The 25,182-nt window shown below is 40.0% G+C and overlaps 1 protein-coding gene across 2 annotated transcripts; it reads left to right on the plus strand.

Moving 5' to 3' along the window:
• Window positions 1-1,944: 1,944 nt before the first annotated feature.
• SMU1 (SMU1 DNA replication regulator and spliceosomal factor) lies at window positions 1,945-23,675 on the plus strand. Of its 2 annotated transcripts, none has more exons than XM_058695127.1 (12): window positions 1,945-2,104; window positions 5,530-5,740; window positions 7,536-7,688; window positions 8,698-8,808; window positions 11,900-12,028; window positions 13,569-13,688; window positions 15,224-15,340; window positions 15,960-16,087; window positions 16,605-16,731; window positions 18,963-19,130; window positions 21,766-21,918; window positions 23,171-23,675. In XM_058695127.1, exons 1-12 carry the CDS (start codon window positions 2,079-2,081, stop codon window positions 23,267-23,269), a joined length of 1,542 nt encoding a protein of 513 aa, XP_058551110.1. In that variant the 5' UTR covers window positions 1,945-2,078; the 3' UTR covers window positions 23,270-23,675. The 2 variants fall into 2 exon arrangements, with proteins under 2 accessions (XP_058551110.1, XP_058551111.1); XM_058695128.1 differs by lacking the exon at window positions 1,945-2,104 and adding an exon at window positions 2,260-2,486.
• Window positions 23,676-25,182: the final 1,507 nt, after the last annotated feature.

Below are 25,182 nucleotides of genomic sequence, written 5' to 3' on the forward strand. Positions count from 1 at the left end.
ACTACTAAAGACATAATGAAGCAATGAGATGCTTGCATGTGTATTTAATGAACAAGTTTGGATTTAATAGGAGTCACAAGAAGAGAAGCCATACCATTTAAAATGAAAGCAGGGGCGCCTGGGTGGCTCAGTCCGTTAAGCGTCCGACTTCAGCTCAGGTCACGATCTCGCAGTTTGTGAGTTCGAGCCCTGCGTCGGCTCTGGGCTGATGGCTCAGAGCCTGGAGCCTGTTTCCGATTCTGTGTCTCCCTCTCTCTCTGCCTCTCCCCCGTTCATGCTCTGTCTCTCTCTGTCCCAAAAATAAATAAACGTAAAAAAAAAATAAATGAAATGAAAGCAGAAGTGTGGTGGACACTAGATTAAAACATGTGGTTAAGTAATTATAGAGAAGACTTATTTGTATAATTGAAATAGGGAAGTAACCTTAGTTGAATTAAAAACGACATGGCAAGTATTAGGTGAAGAAAATGAGTATTCTATTGTTGAAAATGAGCTGGCTCTATTCTTTTTTTTTTTTTTAATTTTTTAATGTTTATTTATTTTTGAGACAGAGAGAGACACAGCATGATCAGGGAAGGGGCAGAGAGAGAGAGGAAGACACAGAATCTGAAACAGGCTCCAGGCTCTGAGCTGTTAGCACAGAGCCCCACGCGGGGCTCGAACTCAGGAACCGTGAGATCATGACCTGAGCCGAAGTCGGACGCCCAACCGACTGAGCCACCCAGGCGCCCCAAGCTGGCTCTTTTCAAGGAAGCTTTTGTAATAATCTATGTTGTGTCATGGGATGGAATAGTGAAAGAATCTCAGAAATCATACACACCTCTCTAGCTATCTCACCCCATGTTGGGGCAAATATTTAGATTGTAAGACGTTTGGGATCTTGAAGACCAGGTCCTCGAAGAGTTGATGGGAAACAGAGAAAGATTTGGGGGGGGGGGGGCGGGGAAAGGCAGTATTTAAGAGGCTAGAGAGAAACTGTGTGCAGACCTTTGGGGAAGGTATAAGACTGAAAGTCAACAGGAAATCTCCAAATAAATCACTTCAATGTGTAATTTTCACAACATAGACTTATCATTTTCCTGCAAATATTTTTTAATTTACATAAATGGCAACAAAATATTTAAAAAACCAGCCTTTATGAATTTCATTGATATCCATACATTTCATTTGCCTCTATTAATTTAATAATGTATATCGTCTGAAGTCTGTAAAAAGGAGTCTCAAATCTCCTTAAACATTTGCATTTGGTTTCATTGTTTTTCCAGTAACCTACCACTGCAGTGAAACTCTTTTCAACTAAATACTTAGTTGGAAATACTGTAAATAGTTTAGCTCTACCCAAGAAGTGGGTATACAAATCCCAACCGTCTCCCAAACTTTCCATAATTAGACTGATTAAACTGTTTTAGCTTCAAAGTCTTATTATTCTTTTAAATCTATGTTTGTTTATTTCTTCTCAATTAACTCTTCCTGCAAATGTTGGCTAGTTTCGATTGTATTCTAAAACACCTCCCAGTCAGGTATTGCAAATTCTATTTTGAAACCTAGTCAACTAATTTCCCTCAAAAGAAAGAAAATTTCCAAACCGGTGCTTCTAAGTAGCTTTCCCCCAGGGAGGAGAGGGGATAAATCTTTTTTTTTTTTCCCCTTAACGTTTTTACTTATTTTTGAGACAGAGAGAGACAGAGCATGAACGGGGGAGGGGCAGAGAGAGAGGGAGGCACAGAATCGGAAGCAGGCTCCAGGCTCTGAGCCATCAGCCCAGAGCCCGACGCGGGGCTCGAACTCGCGAACCACGAGATCGTGGCCTGAGCTGAAGTCGGACGCTTAACCGACTGGGCCACCCAGGCGCTCCGGGATAAATCTTTTCTTAGCAAGCATGCAGACACGCACGCCTAACATTCGCTTGAAGCTCCGCCCCTCACGCACTCCACGCCCCTCTGTGGCGCATGTCGTCCCCGGAGCGGACGTCGGACGTCGAGCGGAAGTGGTGTAAGGCGGCCGCCGGAGGTTTCGTTGGTGTGTTGCGCGACTGGGTCTAAGAGTGGAGTGGCCTGTGCGCCCGTGAAGATAACGCTATGTCGATCGAAATCGAGTCCTCGGAGTGAGTCCTGCGGTGGCGGAAGTTGGCGAAGTGGCGGGGGCCGGGAGGTGAAGGGTGTGGGGTGTAAGATGCTCAGGGAGAGGCTTCTGAGAGCCTAGGGAGTGGAGGGACATTTCCTGGCCCACAAAGATGCTTCTTGGATCTGGCTACCTCGGAGGCGGGCCCACAAGAAAGTGGCGGATGAGAAGTCTAAAGCCCCATGGGATACTGCACGGGGCTAGGAGGAAGGATAGGCCTTGAAGATCTGAGTTCTAGCCTTCGCCGACTCTTGGCGCGCGCTGTGACTGATCAAATTGCCCATCCGTTCTGGACTCCAGTCTAATTACCTGCACAAGGGAGCTTGGATTCTAAGCCTTCCTTCTCTCCCGCACCTCCTTAAACAGTATGATTCGTTTCCTCTGTGCTTACATGTCCCCTCAGCTTTGCTCCGCCCAGCACTTACCCAGTATTGTCACTGTTTCTCTAGCCACCCTACTAACCTGTGTAGGCGCCTAGGAGCTCCTTTCCCTTTTAGTCCCACAGCTTAACACACCGTAGAGGCTCAATTACTGCCTTTGGAATGAATGAGCTATTAACTGTTTTATCAGACGCTATCTGGCGCTGAGTTTTGGTTAGTCGGTGAGTTCTCTGTAGCGACCAAGAGAGAGAATCTGAAGATTGGGGCAGAAGAATGATCGACTTGGAGGGGAAGGGAGCTAATGAGTGACTGAAGAAGGTCTTCAGTGAACTTCTTCAGGACTCCACCTTCTACTTTGCCCTTGCCGACTCTTACTAATTAAACCAGCAGACATAACATTTGTGTCCTTAGCCTAAGAAAGGGAGAGGGCTTGTTCTGAAGATCTGCCACGGGAGGAAGGGAGGTTTATTCATTCAACAAATACTGAAGTCTACTATGTACTACTCTAGACCCTGGGAATACAGTACTGAACAAAACACAAACATCCTTGCCTTTAAAGAATGTACATAGTGATAGGGAAGGCAGACAACAGACAAAAACAATAAGTAAAATATGAGACTTAACAGATAGTAATAAGTGTTGTGGAGAAAAATAAAGCAAAGAATAGTGATAGTGCTGGTAACTAAGACAACTACTAAGTCAGGGCAGGAGTTGGAAAGGGTTCCCTGCTTTGGGGTCTAAGTAAATAGTATACACTGACCATTCTCCCATCCTTGGGTTGCTGCATGTTTTATTATTATTATTTTCTTAATTAAAAAATTTTTTTAATGTTTATTTTTGAGAAAGAGCGTGAGTGGGGCAGGGGGAGAGAGGGAGGGAAACAGAATCCGAATCAGGATCCAGGCTCTGAGTTTTCAGCACAGAGCTGGATGTGGGGCTCTAACCTGTGAACTGCAAGATGGTGACCTGAGCCGAAGTCAGACCCTTAACCGCTTGAGCCACCCAGGTGCCCCCCGCCCCTTTTTTAATTAAGATTTTAGTTTTAGGTAACCTCTACACCCGGTGTGTGGTTAGAACCCACAACCCTGAGATCAAGAGTCGTACACTCTACTGACTGAGCCAGCCAGATGCCCCTACCATGTTTTTATTATCAATAATAGCTACTATTCAGTATTTTCTGTGCTAGTTGCACTGTAAACAGTATAGTCAACCCTTTCACTAGCCCTACAGGGTAGGTATATTTATTAACAGATGAGGAAACAGGCACAGAGATGTTAACTGACTTGCTCAAGGTCACAGTAACTGACAGAACTCTGATTCAAATCCCAGCCTATTGCCAAAGGTTTTAGGTCTTTATGTATTACAGTTGGCCCTTAAATAACATGGGTTTCAACTGCACAGGTCTACTTATCTGAGGATTTTTTATAGTACGGTACTGTAAGTGTATTTTCTCTTCCTTAGGATTTTCTTTGTAACATTTTCAATCAATAAGGCTGGTCAACAGCAGGCTATTAACAGTTAAGTTTTGGGGGAATTGAAAGTTAAACACAGATTTTTGACCGTACAGGGGTCAGTGCCCCTAACCCCTATGTTGTCCAAGAGTCAGTTGTACATTGTGTCTGAAGAAAGTAAATTTGATTTGAGGTATGTCACACAATAGATCTTTACAGGGAGCATGTCTTATTTGGGAGTGCAAATGGAAGTGTGCTAAGGAGGATAGTAGGTACTAGAATAGCAGTGATCTAAACCTCAGTATCTCTTAAGGGGTCATGAGAGAAAAGACTACTACAAGTAGCAGTAATCAGTTTCCTTCTGGAGGAATTTTTAAGAAGAGTGTTTGCTTTCCTGTCAGGGATATGTGCTCAAGAGCCACACTGTCAGATTGAACCTTCATTTTTCCATTTATCTCTTTACTTGGTCAAATCCTCATCTATAAAATGGATATACTGGTAATACCTACCTCATAGGCCTGTTTTGAGGAGTAAATGAATCAATGTCTAAAATGCTTGGGACAAAATACATAATAAACATTGGTCATTGTTTTATGTTTATTATTTCTACCTGATAGAGGGAATTGACTAAATTCCAGTCTGAAATCCCTTCCAACTGGGACAGTCTGACCTACTGTATTCTCACTGTCCAGTAGAAATACAGTGTGAGGCACATGTGCTTTTAAAGAAAGAAGGGAAACAGTGTATCACAGCATTGTACAGTGAAGTTTTATAGTCTGTATGAACAGATCTTTCACCAGATTCCTTATTATTAAGTCCAAGAGCAAGAAGTTTTAACTATAAATAACTATATTTAACTATAAATGACTTTTAAGTTTTCTGTCACATGTTGAAAGTGGTTGCTTATTCTCTCAATATTTGGAAATTGCCTGGCTCCTCTTTTACTTGTGAAAGTGAATCCACAATGTTTTTTTTTTTTTTTTTTTTTTTTTACATGTCTTAAAAATTTGGTAATAAAGGTGGTGGGTAGGTGTTACTTTGTTTTGCTTTTACATACAGTATATAGTTCTTCTCATTTGTGTTCAATCCCTAGTGAGAAAATCTCCAATTCATATTTTTTGGTTGTCATTAAAAAAAAGTAGACCAAATCATCCTACAAGCATTTAGAGTATGTTGTGTCAATGACTGGACTGGGTTTAAATAGTTCACAAAAGTGTACAATATAATCATACAAATTAATAAGAAACTTGGCATAATAAAAAGATCTTGGGTCTTGGAAGGAAGCGTCACCTTGGTACCTTTCTAGCTGACTGTGAGACCCTGGACAAATTATTTCCCCTTTCCAAAACCTAGTTCTTGGATTTCTGGGGTGAAGGTGGGACTGGGTGATCCTCAAGGTCTCTTGTAACTTAGATTCTGTGATTTTGGAAAAGTTATATTTACATGATAAAGAAGTGGGAAGTAACTAGTGAAAGGAGGATGGTTGAATAGAAGACATAAGCTGGGGTGGTCTTTACTGTGTGGCCTCTTTGGTGAGTGAGGATTCCTGAGCTAGGTGACTTGCTTTCTTTTTCCAGTGTGATCCGTCTTATCATGCAGTACCTGAAGGAGAACAGTTTACATCGGGCGTTAGCCACGTTACAGGAAGAGACTACGGTGTCTCTGAATACCGTGGACAGCATTGAGAGTTTTGTGGCTGACATTAATAGTGGCCATTGGGATACTGTTTTACAGGCCATACAATCTCTGAAATTGCCAGACAAAACCCTCATTGACCTCTATGAACAGGTAAGAGGGGAGGTGATGCCAGTCCCCTTGAATTGGTTTTTTGTGGGCCCCCTCACTGGGAAGCATTATGAAGCACTGTGGGACTGTAACAGCCCTTAAAACTAACACTGTCAAGGCTTGAGTGCTACTTTGTATTTTTTTCCTCTTTTTTTTAAAAGCCAAGATTATACTAAATTAAAATTATTTTTTTTATGTTTATTTATTTATTTTGAGAGAGAGACAGACTGTGCGTGTATGTGTGTGCATGTGCGAATGGGGTAGGAGCAGAGGGAGAGAGAGAATCCCAAGCAGGCTCCATGCTGTCAATGCAAAGCTGGATGCAGGGCTTAATCTCAGGAACTACGAGATCATGACCTGAGCTGAAATCAAGAGTTGTGCTTAACCAACTGAACCACCCAAGTGTTCCTAAATTTATTTTTTAAGTGATCATTAAGTGAACTGTTTTGACACCAACTAGTGTATATTACAATTTAGTTCTGGCACTAACCACCCAGAGTTAGCATACACCCTGCAAGTTAAAGGCTCAGTCTTCTGCAAGATTGCCCTTACTTTAGACACAAGCTGTACTTTTTTGGGGTCTCAGGCCACCCACACTCTTGACCAGCTGGCTGCATATCTGGGGGTCCCTGTGACCCCTTCAGAATTAATAATTCACTAGAATGAGTCCCAGAACTCAGGGAAGTGCTACATTTATGATTATAGTTTTATTATCAAGGATACAGATCAGGACCAGCCAAATGAAGACACATAAAAGAGATCTGGAAGGGTCTTGAATGCTCTCTATGCCTTCTAATGCTCTCTCCCTGTGGAATCAGAGTGTTTCTCTCACCTGGTTTATTAATATATTCACCAACCAGGAAGCTCTTTTGGGGTTTTTATTGAAATTTCTTTCAACCTTTAGCTCCCCAGCATTCCTTGGAGGTTGGGCTGGCTCAAAGCCTCAATCTTCTGATCACCAGGTTGGTCTTTCAGGCAACCAGCCCTTTCCATGAGCTGTCATCTTAGCATAAACTCAGGTGTGATGCAAGGAGTTCGTTAATAATGAAGATATTCCTATCACTGGGGAAATTCCCAGGTTTGTAGAAGCTCCGTGCCAGAAAATCAGGACAAAGATCATACAAATTAGTTATTATACATTTGTATGATAACAGAATGGGCTTTCTGGAAATAAGAATATAGTGTTGTTTGAAATAAAAATAGGATAGTTGGTTTGTGTTTATTTATAGTCCACATGAGTTCAGTAATTCCTCAAAGAAAATTTAGCTAACTGGAGAAAGGTTTCTCTGGAGCCCATGGATATATTCTTATCTTTAGCTTTCTTCAGCTTCTATATTCGGAACAAGAAGCCTGAGAGGAGTGGAAATGGGTGGATAAAAATGAAGGATGGAAGTTGAAAGATTGAAGTTACTATGTATGTATGTATGTATGTATGTATGTATGTATGTATGTATGTTAAATTTTTCTGTAGAGATCAAGTGGAAGTGGGGGAGGGACAGAGAGAGAGGGAGACAGAATCTGAAGCAGGCTCTAGGCTCTGAGCTGTCAGCACAGCTGACACGGGACTTGAACTCATGAACTGTAAGTCAGAGGCTTAACAGAGCAATCCAGGTGCCCTGAAGTTACTACTTATAATTGCTTCAGTTGTCCATCTGAAAATGCTAGTGAAAGAGGAAGGAACATTTCCTAATACTAGAAATCATGTTAGGAGGCCATTTCTGAACCAGAAATTGTACTGAAAAAGAAACAGTACTAAGAGAATGCGATAAAACAGACATTTTCTTTTAATTTTGTCCAGGTTGTTCTGGAATTGATAGAGTTGCGTGAATTGGGGGCTGCAAGGTCACTCCTGAGACAGACTGATCCCATGATCATGTTAAAACAAACACAGCCAGAGCGGTATATTCATTTGGAGAACCTCTTGGCCAGGTCTTATTTTGATCCTCGTGAGGTATGACTAGAAACTCTTTTTAACATTAGAAACAATGTAATGTTTTTTATCATTTTATTGGGTGCTGTTTGTGATTTTGATTCAGTTTTTGAAAATGATACTTTTCTGTTTATATATGTTGGTTGAAATTTACATGTATTAAAGAGAATAATCTTGTTCAGTTTTCTGAGTATTTGAAGGTCTTCCCTCCCCTACACACCCCATTTTAGACGGTTTTATGTTGATAAGTAAAGAAGCAGAAGATTTATTCCTATATAATTTCCACATTAGCCCAAGTACTTATTTGACTCTGAAGTGCTGCCTGACTGCTAGTATATTCACTATGTGTTTGTGTCCCTTGGCCCAACAAGGGCAATTTTCTCTCAACTCTTGTAGTTCTTAGAAAGCTCGTGCTTTTGTCTTAGCCAGTTATGCTTACTTGTAGAGCATGGTGACTCATATTCTTTTATTTTTCCCAAACTTCATTATATGTATAGTTTCATTGTTTCTCACTCAGCCTTATACTAGTCTAGGAGGAAAAAAAATTTAATAGGTACTGGATAATGGGGAGTTAGGGTAAACACACAGAAACCATGAGGATAAAGGAAAGAAATTTAGATTACCATCACAGTATTCAGCTTAGAGGTGGTGAAGAACTTCTGGGCTGGGAGTCGTAAATTACCAAAGAATTACTTAAAGAATCCTCAGCTCTGCAGATTTTTCAAAAAAGTGGAAAAACAATGCTGGGTTTGATGTGGTTTACTTGGACTCTTCTTGGAAATAATGGTGTGGATTGGCTGACCTCAATTCTCTCTCAGCTCATACTTTTGAAATGCAAGTGGAGAGAACTGGGAAGTCATCTTAACTAATTAATATAATTAATCCCTTCTTAAACTAGGTTGTTCTTATCTTTTTTTTTTTTTTTTTTTTTTTAGTGTTTCTGATTGGTTATTACTGTTGTCTTTAAATAAGCACACTCATATCCTGTGGCCGCTTCTTAGAAATAATACTACTCCCTCTCCTTTTTCAGGCATACCCAGATGGAAGTAGCAAAGAGAAGAGAAGAGCAGCAATTGCCCAGGCCTTAGCTGGGGAGGTCAGTGTGGTGCCTCCATCTCGTCTCATGGCATTGCTGGGACAGGTAATTCAGAGTCTATGGAACTGAAATTACCCTGAACTCCTGGTACTGTTTCTTCATATAAAGTGTATGTGCAAGCTAAAGAAGTTGGACATCCTAAGAACTGGGGACTAGCGGTAGAGCTGCTTGTACCAACAGCTATGCCATCATGCCAGCCTCCTCTTTTCTGGGAGAAGCAGTAGAGATTACTTTGGAGCATAAACTCTAACGTCAGTTAGAATTAGGGTGACCATAGAATTTATCATTCCATTTGGGATAGTCACTGATCATCGTGCCAGGACACTGTCAAAGGCAAATTGGAACAAATGTTTATTCTGGTTAGAATCTGAGCTTTCTCACTTACCAGCTAATGTGGTTTTTGGCACATTACCTAACTTTTCAGGACTTTTTTTTTTTTTTTTTTTTTTTTAAGTGATCTCTGCACCCACCGTGGGGGGCTCAAACATACAACTCCCGAGATCAAGAATTGCGTGCTCCACTGACTGAGCCAGCCAGATGCCTCTCTAACTTTTCTGATTCCATTTACTCATCATGGTATTGTAGTAAGGATTAAATGAGATGATGCATTTAAAGCATTTCCTGTATTGTCTGGCACCTTGTAAACTTTTTTTTTTTAACTTTGTTTATTTTTAAAACATTTTTTTTTAATGTTTATTTATTTTTGAGACAGAGAGAGACAGAGCATGAATGGGGGAGGGTCAGAGAGAGAGGGAGACACAGAATCTGAAACAGGCTCCAGGCTCTGAGCTGTCAGCACAGAGCCCGATGTGGGGCTTGAACTCACGGACCGCGAGATCATGACCTGAGCCGAAATCGGATGCTTAACCAACTGAGCCACCCAAGCACCCCTTTAACTTTGTTTATTTTGAAAAGAAAGAGGGAGGGAGAGCGTGCATATGGAAGGGGCAGAGAGAGAGGGAGAGAGAATCCCAAGCAGGCTCTACACCGTCAGTGTAGAGCCCGATGCGGTGCCTGAACTCACAAACTGTGAGATCATGACCTGAGCTGAAGTTGGACACTTAACCGAACTAAGCCACAAAGGTACCCCTGCCTGGCACCTTGTTTTACAATCAGTGAATGGGAGCTGCTGCTGGTGATTTTTTTTTTTTTTTTTTTTAGTAGTAATATTACTAGCATTGTTGTTACTGAAAGCTACCTAGAGTAAGAGATGTTTATAAATAGCACAAGATGCAAGTGATTAATAATGATATAAATAGCCTCTTTGCAATAAATCTGGGGCACGTTTGAATGAGGGGAAAAGGTCAGATCAGATTCTTCTCCTGTTTTATACAGTATAATTTCAGATAGATTGAAAATTATGTCAGAAAATAGAAAAACCAGGGGCGCCTGGGTGGCTCAGTCACTTAAGCATCCGACTTCAGCTCAGGTCATGATCTCACGGTTCATGAGTTTGAGCCCCGCATCGGGCTCTGTGCTGACAGCTCAGAGCCTGGAGCCTGCTTCAGATTCTGTGTCCCCCTCTCTCTCTGCCCCTCCCCTGCTCACACTCTCTGTCTCTCTCTCAAAAATAAAATAAACATTAAAAAATTGAAAAAAAGAAAATAGAAAAACCAGAAAATAATGTATCAAACTTTTTGATAGGGAAGGACTTCCTATATTTAGGGAGTAGGCACCAAGGGAAAGATAAACAAATTTAATGACTTAAGAGTTTAACTTAAGATAGAAATCTCTAAAGCTATAATCAAAACTAGATTGGGAGAACATTCTTTTTGGCAACTGTAAACAGATACCTGGATCACATCAAAAGCTCACAAATTGATAGGAAAAGTAGTATAAATACAACAGGTAAGAGGGAAGAGAACATGAGTAAACAGTAAACACAAAGAGGAAATTGGGAGTCAAAATGAGAGTTGGCAAATGATACAGCCTAGGACTGTCTCCAAAATCCATGATTTTCCCACTTCCCATATTCAGTCATAAACACTGTTGAAGTTGCAACTTTTTGGGAAAACAGTTTGTCAGTGTGTAGCAAGAGGCTTAACCATTCATATTCTTTTTTCGATTCAATAATTCCTCTTCGAGGAATCTATTCTAAGTGAGTATTATCCCCCAAATAGAAAAGGCCTTATTGTTCAAAAGTGTTGTTGTGGCATTATTATTTTTTTTTAAGTTTATTTTGAGAGAGAGAGAGAGAAAACACACGGGGAGGGACAGAGAGAGGGTGAGAGAGAGAATCCCAAGCAGGTTCCTCACTGTCAGCACAAAGCCCGATGTGGGGCTCAAACTCATGGACTGTGAGATCATGACCTGAGCTGAAGTCAGGTGTTTAACCGACTGAGCCACCCAGGCGCCCTTATGGCAGTATTATTTAGCTGTGTGAAAAACTAGTAGCAGTTGGCTGTCCATTAATATATTAATTAAACTGTTAAACATTCACCAGAAAGGGTATATTTGACAGCCATAAATGATAGGTATGTCATTGCATGATATGATAGGTAAAAATAGAAGAAAATAACATTTTATATAGGGTATAATTACAGTATAATTATGTTAATTAAACACATGTAAAGTGGGAAACACTGGAAGGTATACATAAAATGCTAACTAATGGTGGCTGTATTTGGATGTTGGAACTATGGGAGATTTTTGTTTTCCAAATTTTGTTTATGTTGAGTTGGGGCACCTGGGTGGCTCAGTTGGTTAAGGCATCCAACTCTTGGTTTTGGCTCAGGTCCTGATCTCGTGGTTTATGGTTCTAGCCCCATGTTGGGCTCCTAGTGGATGGCATGGAGCCTGCTTGGGATTCTCCCTCTCTCTCTCCCTCTCTCTCCCTCTCTGCCCTTCTCCTGCTCTCTCTCAAAATAAATAAGCTTAGAAGTTTATAACAGAAGAGTCAAACCTATAAGAAAATAGATACGGAAATATGGACCTGTTGGCTCTCAGAATTCCCTTCCCCACTGAGATCAGCCTGTCTTCCTGCGACACGCAGAGTCACATAGCTTATGTTATATTTGAATGGCCAAAGATATTTGGGTCTGGATGTTAACCTGATCCTTTCAGGCTTGGCTTTGAGCAATCAGGACTAGATCTTAAAAGATCTGTAGGTTAGATTGCTGTACTTTTTTTTCTATAGGCACTGAAGTGGCAGCAGCACCAGGGGTTGCTTCCTCCTGGCATGACAATAGATTTGTTCCGAGGCAAAGCAGCTGTCAAAGATGTGGAAGAAGAAAAATTTCCTACCCAACTGAGCAGGCACATTAAGGTAGGATCTTAGATACTCAGCCTTTTTGTAATCATTTGTTGGGGACTCCATGTGTTTGCTCAGCCAAGCCCTGTGCCAGGAGCTTGGGTTTGGGAGCAGAACTCATTCTCCAGCTCTGACAACATTCAGGGTTGCTGCTGGTGACCACTGGGGTCCTGCTGGGGTCTGGCAGTGACACACCTCAGATGTATAACCAAGTGGACATAAATTTGGCAGCTGGCCCATCATCTGCCCTGCACTTCCTCCCAGGAAGCCTTCATTTAGAAAAATGGTTAGCTCTTTGGTTAAGCTTGGAACTAACAATGAACTTTCTGTGCATTTGTCCTGTTCAACATTGGTGTTTTTGCCTGCTACGTGTCAGGCAAAGTACCAGGCGTGGATTGTAAAGTAGGCAAGTGCGGCATTTGAGGAAAATAATTTTATCATCTCAGGGCTCGTTCTTGTTTTTTTAAATTTTTTAATTTGAGACTTTTCTAGGAAAAGGCACAATCAAGTAGTTGCTGCAGTTCCCAGAATTACAAGCATATTTGCTACTTTCGCATCTCCTTTATATTACATTTTCTCTTGGTTTGTGCTCTTACTGAATTCATGGATTTTAAAATATTTCATGTTCCTCCAATCTGGGACTTTGGCTTAGTGCTTTGAATTTATCTTTCCTGGATTGAATTTAGCTTTGAATTTATCTTTCCTGGATTGAATTTAGCTTTGAATTTATCTTTCCTGGATTATATATTCAGAATATATAATATATATTCTGAATATATAATATCTTTGATATCTTTGAGCAGTAAAGATATCTTTGAGCAGTACCATATTTACCTGCCTGAAGCCTTGAGACAAAAAGAAATCCATTAAAATTATGCTGCTGGGCTAAGATTTTCTTTCATATACATTTTCCTTTTTTGCCATTTAAAATGAAATTCATAATAGAGCTTTTCTCTGTTGTCATCTAATGTTCTGTAGTTTTCGTCTCTTGGGAACATCATTGCTGTAAATGCTCAGGATACATCACCTAGGCAAATGTTCTGTCACCTTAATTAGTTCTAGTGTTCGTCAGCCGCACATTATCAGTTAAATAAAGGTCATGAAAAGAACTAGGATGGAAAATTTGTTTACAAAGTAGTATAGGAAAACAGACATTTATTTTGAAGAAAATGGATTTTTTCCCATATTTGTACAACATTATCTCATTAAGTTGAGTGTGAAAGTTATGCTAATAGTAGCTGCTTCAGGTAAAAACTTACTAAGTTAATAGGATTATTTGTTCCAAGTCCTGTGCTTAAATAGTTTTTTACATCGCTTTGGAAATACCAACTTCACATTAAAAAAACTAGATTCAACTGAGAGCCAGACCTAAAACTGGTCAGAGAAAATATATCCATTCTCTGTGTCCAGATACAGAAATGCTCCTCCGATACTCTGTAACATAGGCCAGCCATGACTTTGTGCTAGGGCAGGATTTCGCAAAAGGTTAAAATGAAAATTGTTTTAAGGTCAACTAGATAAAAATACATCTGTTTCATTGTTTCATTTGAAACAGTTTGGTCAGAAATCACATGTGGAGTGTGCTCGATTTTCTCCAGATGGTCAGTATTTGGTCACTGGGTCTGTTGATGGATTCATTGAAGTCTGGAACTTTACGACTGGAAAAATCAGAAAGGTGAAGTATTTAAAATATATTAACTTTTCTAGTGGGAGAATTATCTAGTTTTGTTTAATTCTGTTATTTTTATAGTATAAATTTATTTTTTAAATGATAATATATACATCTGATACAACATTTTATAAAATAGAAAAGTTACTCAGTAAAGAGTCTTGCTCCAACCCTTGTTCCCTCAGCTGGTCAGTTCCCTTCCTTGGACCAGCCAGGGTTATCAGTTTCTTATGTAACCTTCCTGGAATTTCTAGGTATATGTAAGCAATACCTTACATATAAGGTATGTAGCAATACCTTAGCTATATAAGTAGTGTCTAAGTAATTGTACTAATTGTGTGTTCTCTTACTATGAATGAAGTTAAATATCTTTTTATATGTGAGAAGCCAGGAGTATTTCCTGTTCTGTGAAGTCTTCACATCCTTTGCCCATTTTTCTTTTGGATTCTTACTGATTTTTAGGAACTCTTTATAGCTGGAAGAAATCAGTCTCTGTAATATGTATGGCATATATTTTTCAATTGTGACTTTTTGTCTTTTGACTTTGCCCATCATTTTATTTTATAGACTTGAAATTTTTTTGTGTCATCACATTTATCCATCTTTTTCTTCTGCAACTTGTAGTGCTTTTCATGTTTCGTATTTTATATTAATTTTTGATCCATCTGGAATTTGTTTAGGGGGATGAAGTTGCTGTAGATTCAACTTAATTTTTTTCCTAAATAGGTATTTATTGACTATATCTACTGGTTTAAAATGTAATCTTTACCATAGAGTACTAACTTCCACTCCATGGATAGTGAATTCATGAGTGATTTTCACTTTCTACTTGATATGTTTCCTTATAGTTTGCTTCTTTTTTTTTAAACCATGACACAGTCTTACTTTTTAATTAGGAAAAAATAAAGTTACTTTATTTTGAACAATAAGGATGACAAAGGAAACATCACAAATAAGCAGATTTTAGTCAATACATGGTTTTAGGAAAAGTAGCTGGCAATTTGGAAAAGACATTGCTTTTTCACATCGTGTCTCAAATAAATTCACATATATTAAAAGTGTACAATATGGGGGCGCTTGGATGGCTTAAGCATCCAACTTTGGCTTGGGTCATGATCTCACAGTTCATGAGTTCAAGCCCCACATCAACCTATATGGACAGTGTGGAGCCTGCTTGAGATTCTCTCCTTCCCTCTCTTCGCCTTCCCCCACTCATGCTGTCTCTCTCAAAATAAATAAATAAACTTAAAAAAATGTACACTATGAAATTGTAGGGGGATTTTGCATAGAAAAAAGATCAGTAAGCAAAAAGATGTAGGGTATTATGTTGGAATTTTTTTTACAGTATTACTTTAGGTTGTGTAAAATTATTTATTCCTAGCACTGTCAGTTCATTAGAAACCTGTGTGCATGGCACTAGTATTTGCTTTGGAAATTTAGAGTAGGCACAATCCATTACTCTGCTTTTAGTAAGTTTAGAGATCTGGAATGACTGGGGGTTTTGTGTTATTTTAGTAACTGCTTATCTTTGTTTCCTTTAGGATCTTAAGTACCAGGCCCAGGATAACTTTATGATGATGGATGATGCTGTCCTCTGCATGTGTTTTAGCAGAGATACAGAAATGTTAGCAACTGGGGCCCAAGATGGAAAAATCAAGGTATTTATTAGTGGCAGAAACTTTCACATATAGACATTTTGAAACCTCTGCAATGAGGTAGTGTTTTACATGTGATAGCTTAATAATAGGTATTGTTTGTTGAACATGAAATTTATGCTAACTACTTTTTTCTTGTTTAATTCTAATAAAAACTCTACCTAGGAAGGTTCAGTAATCAGTTTAAGGTCACACATTTGGTAAGCGATAGATTAGGACTTCAGTCCAGGTCTGCTCATCACACCTTTTCTGCTGTATCACCCTGGCTCACCTTATATGATGTATTGTACTTTGGCTTTTTTAGGGAATAGGATGCTCTGTATTTGATTAGACGTAGTTTGTATTTAATTGCTGGTGAGACACCCAGGGCTAGATAAAATACAGAAATGGTCTCTGCTTAAGTGAACTTTGAGTCTAAATTTTTGTTAATAATTTACAAGGAAAGAGGCTTAAATTTCAGAGGATTCACTTATTGCACATTGTGAAGCAGACATATTCAGCTATTAGCATGCATTTTTAATGCTTTTTTAGTACATTATTGAGCATTGCATGTTGCTTGACTCTGCAGGCTAGAGTAGGTCACTCTATTTACAAGTTTTTACTTTTTTTTTTTTTAATAAAGGTATGGAAGATTCAGAGTGGACAGTGTTTAAGGAGATTTGAAAGAGCACACAGTAAAGGTGTCACCTGTCTAAGCTTTTCTAAGGATAGCAGCCAGATCCTTAGTGCCTCTTTTGACCAGACAATTAGGTAAGTAAAAGTCCCTACACTGCCCTTACTTGAGTTTGCTATGATGAAGTGCTGGAGGGAGGTACTAGTGATTCCTTATGTTTTCACTAGCATGGTGTTATATGAAGAGTGTGAGGATATGTGAGACCTCATTATTATTTTCTCCATTTGAGTCTACCCAGAAGAGAGATTAGAAAGGGATTATAGCTGTGTTTCGTGTTTCTTGAAGTGTGATTTTGGGCTCACCTGCATCAGAATCACCATAGAGGGCATATTACAAATATAGCCAAATCTGTCTCTGAACAGAAGCCTATGGTATTATTGGCATGTTTTCTTGCAGTCTCTGTGCCTAGCTTTTGTTTTGGTTTTGTGTGACATAATGAAAATTATATTGCATACCTAATTGCATAATCCTCTTTCTCCCCATGATATTATAAGTTGAGCTTTTATAATTCTTTGAAAGTATATTCAACATTCGGTCCCAGTTGTAATGTATAGAATATTAATTGTTCTTTTCATATCCTTTTGTTTGTGATAGAATTCATGGTTTAAAATCTGGGAAAACCCTGAAGGAATTTCGTGGCCATTCCTCCTTTGTTAATGAAGCAACTTTTACACAAGATGGACATTATATTATTAGTGCATCCTCTGATGGCACTGTAAAGGTTAAGTATTTGCTCCTGGTTTATTTTGGGGTTTCTGCTTTTGTCCTTTGAAGAGTTTTCAGTGGTGATAATGGTGATGACTGTGATGGAGTAAACTTCTTTACTAGCTGTTTAGCCATAAATGAGGTGAGTCTGAGACAATAGTAATATTCTCTGGGGAATCCCTATTGAAGGACCCGGAGTTTCAAATCTACATAATCAAAACATTTATCATTTGTAGGAAAAGAGGAAGGGTACGGAGGCCTGGATGTAAGTCATCCCCCATGTATAGTGGTTAAATTGTCTTGTTAAAGGTATGGTTCACCCACAATAGTCAAGTTTATAAAGTGCTTAGTGACCAGATGAATAAATCTCTTTTTTGTTGCACAGCCTCCCTGCCCCAGCCTGGGCCCCCACATTTAGGGGCCTTCCTGACAGCACTTACAGAGGGGCAGGAGAGGTGTAGAGTGGAACTAAGCCCTCTCTCAAATAGTTACTGTTCTCAGTGCTCAGCTGAAAGTAATACATCTTCAGTACCTTAAGAGATTCAGTTATTTTAATTTTTTTTTTTTTTTTTTTCAACATTTTTTATTTATTTTTGGGACAGAGAGAGACAGAGCATGAACGGGGGAGGGGCAGAGAGAGAGGGAGACACAGAATCGGAAACAGGCTCCAGGCTCCGAGCCATCAGCCCAGAGCCTGACGCGGGGCTCGAACTCACGGACCGCGAGATCGTGACCTGGCTGAAGTCGGACGCTTAACCGACTGCGCCACCCAGGCGCCCCAAGAGATTCAGTTATTTTAATAGCAGGCCTCAATTCCTAGAAACGATGAGAAATCCAAATAGAAAATTGCTGGAGATCTTTGAGACACTCCATTTACATTCTGGACCTGCTTTTAAATTGCCTTATGTAAGTGTGTAGTTTGGCAGAAGACTGAAACATTTTAACACAAATACCTAAAACACCACCCTCTGAAATTGCTTGTTCTGGCTTGGGAATTGAACCAGAAACCTGAGGATTGGAGAAGTCTTTCTCAGGACGGATGGGGAAACATACAGAGCTCTTAGTACTTTAGTCATGGGATTTGCCCTCTTTATGCTTTGAATATGGGCCTTACAGTCTATAAAATGCCAGTGGGAGGTGGCCTATTTAGCTTTGTTTTGTGGTCTTTTCCTTTAGTCCTTCAGTGAGTTGGGTAAGCATCTCACTGACTTTTTGGACAGAAAACACTGGAAGCCTTAGAACTCTTGATCCCTGAAATGTTCATTTTTCTTCTAGGCAGCCAGGCTTTAGAGAGGAGATTAGGGCAGATGATAACAATGTTTATTATGAAAATAAACACTGTGGCAGTTAATGGGGCAGTAATTTCCTCCTGTTGATAGGTATTCAACATCCATTTTTTGCTAAGCTCTGTTGAAAGTACAAAGGAAACACAACATAGTCCATGCCTTTGAGACTTTAAATGTATACACATACATACATACATACACCTCATTGAGTGAGTGGTGTCCAGACAGTGCCGTGCAATATTTGGTCCATTCCTTCTCTGAGCACATCACAGATTTCAATAACTGTGATGTCTGATTTAACCCCTTCAGTTTATAATAGCCCAGAAGGGCAAGGTGAAAAAAAGCATTAGGGTGGGGAACTATTACCAAAAGAGATGCTGGGCTGGGAGAGATAATACGCGTGGCCAAGAGTGGCTTCCACTTTGTGGATCCTCGTGTGTGAGTGTCAACATTGTGGCTTCTGTTCAGCAGTTCCAGCTGTACGTTGGAATCATTTGTGGAGCTGTTTAAAAATGGACATGCCTATGTCCTAGACAGCCCTAGAGCTGTCAAATTACAGTCGCAGGATAGGGTCCCAAGCATCTAATTCTAAAAGCCCACATTTGATTTGATGTCCAGAGGAGGCTAGCTTTCCGGTTGACAGTAGCAGGGTTGACACATAGCTAATTTTAAAGATATGTAGTTCAATTAGGAGAATTTTGTAAGAAAAGATAGGTTTTAAAAGGTTTTATTAAATAGCTTTGTGACTTTTGTTGATACCCATTAATCAGCAAACAGATGGTAACAGCTTACTTACTATGTATATGGCAAAGCTAGGTATTTGATAGGACTAAAAATCAAGAAGCTTTTTTGAGTCAGTTTTATTTGATTTTAGTAATCACATTTTCATTTTTTTAAACCCCAAAACTTTAGACATTCTTATACCCAAAAAATGTTTATGCCTTGAATTTTTGTGTCATAGATCTGGAATATGAAGACCACAGAATGTTCAAATACCTTTAAATCTTTGGGCAGCACTGCAGGGACAGACATCACTGTCAACAGTGTGATCCTGCTTCCTAAAAATCCAGAGCACTTCGTGGTGTGCAACAGATCGAATACAGTGGTCATCATGAACATGCAGGGGCAGGTGAGTGCTCCGAAAGTGCCCTTGCACAGATCCTGTGGGTCATTTGCAAATCATTAAGTCTTGGTCCTGGCCCTTCCAGTAACCAAATATGGGTTCATCACTCCCAAAACCTTATATAGTCGACCTGTGAACAACACAGGGGTTAGAGCACCGACCCGCTGCACAGTAATCCGCATATTACTTTTGTCTCCCCCCAAAACTTCACTACTAGCCTACTGTTGACTGGAAGCTGTACCAATAACAATTGACTAACACATATTTTGCATGTTTTAATATTATATACTGTAATCTTACAATGTATTGTATTCTTACAATAACATGCTTAGGGAAAAAATGTTAAGAAAATCATAAGGGAAAATACATTTATAGTACTATACTGTATGCATTTTTTTATTTTTTTAAAAAAAATTTTGTTTTTAACCTTTATTTATTTGTGAGACAGAGAGAGAGCATGAACGGGGGAGGGTCAGAGAGATAGGGAGACACAGAATCCGAAACAGGCTCCAGGCTCTGAGCTGTCAGCACAGAGACCGATGTGGGGCTTGAACTCACGGACCGCGAGATCGTGACCCGAGCTGAAGTTGGACGCCCAACCGACTGAGCCACCCAGGCGCCCCTGTATTTATTTTTTTAAAAAAATCCATGGGGTGCCTGGCTGGCTTAGTCAGAAGAGCATGTGACTCTTAATTTTGGGTTTGAGTTTGAGCTACACATCGGCTGTAGAGATTACTAAAAAAATATTAAATTAAAAAAATCTGGGGTGCCTGGGTGGCTCAGTGTGCTGACAGCTCAGAGCCTGGAGCCTGCTTCGGATTCTGTGTCTCCCTCTCTCTCTGCCTCTTCCCCCACTGGTGCATGTGCTCTCTCTCTCCCTCTCTCAAAATAAATAAACATTAAAAAATTTAAAAAATCTGTGTTTGTAAGTGGACCCACCCATTCAAACCTTTGTTGTAGATAACAATGCCGGTCTGACTAAGGGAGATACAGTATGTGGGTTACTAATTTGGGATATCTCCTAGTTACCACATGATCTAAGGTGGAACTCTCATAGGAGAAGGGCAACAGTGCTTTCATGATAAGTATTTGTAATCAGGGCACCTGCATGTCTCCCAAGGAACCTCACTTTTGCAGTGCCAACGACATGAGGAGTGTCAAGATTGAGGTCTCAGGCCCTAGGAATGTGTTGTGCTACTGAAATGTTGACTTGGGCCCTTGGGGATCTTGCTGAGCATGGAGAAGAACCAGGGGCTGGTGTCTACAACTCGCTCTCCATTCCATTAGTCCCTGTCACTGATACATTTGTAGTTTAGAAACCATGGTTGAGGGGCACCTGTCTGGCTCAGTCAGAAGAGCATACAGCTCTTGATCTCCGGGTCATGAGTTCAAGCCCCATGTTTGGTGAAGAGATTAAATAAATAAATAAATTGACTGAACTAACTAACTAACACAAAGAGCCCATGGTTGAGATGGCTGGTCTGCAGTATCTACTGGGCCCCCGCATAATAGCTATAGTTGCCCACTTCCTACGTTCCTGTTTGTATAGGACGAAGAGTGCCTGTGTACCCACCCTTTCCCCTGTGATAACATCTTTGATAATCATAGTACAATTATCAAAACCAGGAAGTTGACATTGATACAATATAATGAACTGAAATACAAACCTTACTTGGATTTCGCTAGTTTTAAATGCATTCATTTTGAGGTGACAAGTTAATAGCTCTATGAAATTTTGTCAGGTGTGTAGATTTATGTAACTACCACCACAATCAGAATACAGAACTGTTTCTCTACCCCCAAAGGAACTTCTACATGCTATATACCTTTACAGTCAAACCTTCCCCCCCATAACCCTAGCCCTGGTAACTATTGATCTGCTTTCCATTATTATGATTTTGTCACTTTGAAAATGGTATAAAAATGGAATCATATGTATGTAACCTTATAACTTTTCTTTTTTATAATTTTTTAAATGTTTATTTCTGAGGGAGAGAGTGACAGAATATGAGCGGGGGAGGGGCAGAGAGAGAGGGCGACACAGAATCTGAAGCAGGCTCCAGGCTCTGAGCTGTCAGCACAGAGCCTGACGTGGGGCTGGAACTCATGAACTGTGAGATCATAACCTGAGTCGAAGTCAGACAATTAACTGACTCAGCCACCCAGGCGCCCCAACCTTCTAACCTTTTGAGATTGGTTTTTCTCAGCTTGATTTATGGTGATGTGTGTAAAATAGAGCAAGCAAGGTCTTGGAGACAGAGTTCCATCTTGCATGAGGAGAGCACCTCATTCTTTTAGATAGAGGAAATGACAGAGTGTAAGTCCACAGAGCATTGAGAATCGTGGTATAGATTTAGAAATTGGGTGGCAATGAATTTGCTTCAGGGTAAAATGACTCCATAGACTAAAGAGCAGGGATTGGTAACTTGGGACACATGATTAACTTGAGATAGTTTATCCATGGACCGTTTCCCAGGCCAGAGGATTTAGCACACAATGAGTGGTATTGGTGATCTAATGATCAATGACCGTAAAACCAGAATGCAAAATAACAGTATAAGGATGTCAGTTAAAACTGCTGCTTTAGAACTGCTGCTAATCCAGATGTTTTGTTTTTGTCTTGGGGTATGGTATGATCTAGATTGTCAGAAGCTTCAGCTCTGGTAAGAGAGAAGGTGGTGATTTTGTTTGCTGTGCCCTATCTCCCCGTGGTGAATGGATCTACTGCGTAGGGGAGGACTTTGTGCTCTATTGTTTCAGCACAGTCACTGGGAAACTGGAGAGAACTTTGACAGTGAGTATTACTGACTTAAGGCCATCTAAAGAAATTTCATTAATACTGGTATCTTTCTGAACTCTGAAGTAAACCTTTTCCAGACTGCTGTAAGTGTGAACTTTGGTATAAAAAATGTAAAAATTCTATCACTAAATAAAATAAAGGGCCCATAAGTAATGGTTATGGAATTACCTCCTCTCAGAAGTCATCCTTCAGTGAGCCCTCAGCAAGTGGACAGGATGGGTGTACATAAAGCAGAGAATAAGGAAGGGCTGGTTATAGTAGTCATATCTTCCCCAAGGGGATCAGACAGTGACAGGTATAGCTAGTTCTCTCCATGTCCTTTCAAAGGCAAATTACTTTTACACTATCCTGTCAAATTGATTTATGGTGTATTTAGCAGTTCTGTGTTGTACAAGCCACTATAAGGAGTAAATAATGCCAGTTGCTGTAACAAACAATCCCCACATTTTAGTAGTTTAACACAATGTGAGTTTATTTCTTGTTTCAATGTGATAGTTGGGTAGTTTTCCTCCATTGTTTAGCTGTGTCATTTGGAACATGTGGACTCCAAGGTCTCGGGAGGAGAAAAACTAGCTGGAGGGCTATGCCAGATGTTTTTAAGACTCCCATCTGGAAGTAGTTTATATTACTTTGTTCCTCATTCTTTTTTGGTTAGAATTCACTCACATGGCCACAACCCAAATGCAAGGGGGACAGGGAAAATGTAGTTTTCTGTGGTCCTGGAAGTATAGTATGGTGAACATACAAAAAATGATATACATACCATATTAGAATATAATCTCTTGCATCACATGATTCTTGGCACACTTGCCCTATGAAGCCTCCAGTACAGATCTCAGGTGTGAGCAAAATAATATGAGGTGGAGAGTGTTCTCCAGCTGAGGGGCCTGGAAAATACAAGTTCATGGAGTTGAAGGAATCATTTGGTCTTAGCTACTGTCTTGGCCTAGAATTTACAAAATAGGGATTGGGAGTAGGATCAGCTGTCATGCAAAAGTGACGTGGGACAAAGCATTATTCACACATTATGAAAAACAGTACAAAAATTGGCGAACCAGCAGTGTGATAACCTCATTTGAGTTTTTGGTATGTGTGTTTTAGCCATCCTCAAGGCTGCCTTAGGTTTGATTGCTTTGGTGAGAAGTGAAGCTTCACTCTTCCTCCTTTCCATTCAGCTCTGGAAACCTCTTCAGAGTCACTTTTTTATAGACCTATATCCCCTAAATCAGTGCTTTACTTTTCCCAGGTTCACGAGAAGGATGTGATCGGTATTGCACATCACCCTCATCAGAATCTGATTGCAACCTACAGTGAAGACGGACTTCTAAAGCTCTGGAAACCCTAATTCCACTTTTCTTCAACTCGCTTGAGAGCATGTACTTAAGTGAAGAAATATTCATGTATTGCTTTTTTCTTTCTAGGCTACCTTTTCTAAGCAGTTGTCTGAATTAGGCACAAGAATAATTTTGTGAAAATTCATGTTCAAGTAGCAGCTACCCTTTTTATATTTTTTTAAGGTATTCATTTATCTGTTTCTAATTGGGGCGGTCATTTGATGTTTTCAGTAGTCTTCTACCTGGAGAGTGAAATACTGCTGTTTCTAGAAGAGAGTTACACTCTTTGATTATTTGAAATGGTGATTAAGACGTATCTCCTTCAGTAAAATTGTAAATAAGTAACTATCCCATATTCAGTAGCTCTTTGCTGGTCCATTCTTTTTAGATGTTAATAAACTTTACACCTTTTTTGGAGGTTTTGTTTTTAAATGTAAATAAGTGGGGCGCCTGGGTGGCGCAGTCGGTTAAGCGTCCGACTTCAGCCAGGTCACGATCTCGCGGTCCGTGAGTTCGAGCCCCGCGTCAGGCTCTGGGCTGATGGCTCAGAGCCTGGAGCCTGTTTCTGATTCTGTGTCTCCCTCTCTCTCTGCCCCTCCCCCGTTCATGCTCTGTCTCTCTCTGTCCCAAAAATAAATAAAAAAAACGTTGAAAAAAAAAAATGTAAATAAGTGCTCATCTAGTTAACATATTTACTAGTTAAGTATGGAGGGTGGGACATAACATTCTAGTCTAGCAGGAAGTCAGTTCCTGTTTAGAAGGATAGACTGAATGTAAAAAGGCCAGGTATTGATAGGATCTCATTTCATTGCCCTCACTGTCCACTCATTCTTCTTAGCTGTGCCTTCTCATGCGTTCTGGCCAACTCCAGAGAACATCATCTTCATCTTCTGGATAGAACTTAGTTGTAGGATCCACTATGAGAATTCCGCTTTGGCATCTCTGAGGGTTTGGCATTGAAAATGTGCTGTTGTTCTGAAGAAAATTAGAAAAGGACCTGAGATTTAGAGAAGTCTTTTTAGGTATGTGCATCCTTACCAGTTAAAAGCCAGTAAAACTCTTGAAAATACTTTGCAAATGGGGTGTCTTTTATGTTTGAACCAAAGATGTATTGAGTGCGCTTATGTTGATGTTGGAGGGGCTGTGCCAGGTGTCATTTCAAGAAAGTGAGACCTTATTTGTGTAGACCTTTTATGCCTCCTTTTAAGTTTAGCACTCATTAGGTACAAATGAGTGGGGAAAGTTTTTTAAATGATTTACATTGTTGGGGCACCTTGGTGGCTCAGTCGGTTAAGTGTCCGACTCGTGGTTTCAGCTCAGGTCATGATCTTGCGGTTCGTGAGTGCGAGCCCCCATCAGGCTCTGCGTTGGCAGTGCAGAGCCTGCTTGGGATTCTCTCCCTCTCTGCCCCTCCCCTGCTCGCTCTCTTTCTCAAAATAAACAAACTTAAAAAAACAAAGTTTTATAGTGTTCTAATTTGCCTTTGAGTGAAATATAGCCTGATCTTTTGCCTGGCACAGTAATGCTCAATATTGGCTGAATTAATCCTTGGCAGCACTAAGAAATCCCTCTTCCTCAGTCATATTCCCAAAACTTTTTTTTCCTTTTGCCATTAAACCTGCAGCTTTTTGACAGTGTGTGCCATTTTGAGTTAAACATTAGCCATAAATCCATGAATTCAAGTGAATGTAGTTTCACAGCCCAGTGAAAAGTTTTCATGTAAGAAGTTTAAGGTGGAAAGAGGAAACAGCTTGTGCTAAGAATCCTTTAGAAATATCTTCAAGAAATTGGGATTTTATATTTAGCCCATGACCTTGTGAATGGTTGAGCAGTACTGTTAAGAATGAGAAACAACAGGCCTAAAGTGGAGTCCCTTGTGCTGGCCTTGTGCTAAGCTCCACACTGGCCAAGATTTAATACCTAC

Source organism: Neofelis nebulosa, chromosome 12 (assembly GCF_028018385.1).
Source record: "Neofelis nebulosa isolate mNeoNeb1 chromosome 12, mNeoNeb1.pri, whole genome shotgun sequence".
In the NCBI taxonomy this organism is placed as follows: domain Eukaryota; kingdom Metazoa; phylum Chordata; class Mammalia; order Carnivora; family Felidae; genus Neofelis; species Neofelis nebulosa.

Excerpts from the sequence above, each read along its gene's own strand:
- SMU1 (XM_058695127.1), top strand. The coding sequence starts at position 2,079 with ATGTCGATCGAAATCGAGTCCTCGGA. Across the intron at positions 15,341-15,959 it reads CCCAAGATGGAAAAATCAAG|GTATGGAAGATTCAGAGTGG; the intron begins GTATTTATTAGT and ends TTTTTAATAAAG. Across the intron at positions 16,088-16,604 it reads TCTTTTGACCAGACAATTAG|AATTCATGGTTTAAAATCTG; the intron begins GTAAGTAAAAGT and ends TGTTTGTGATAG.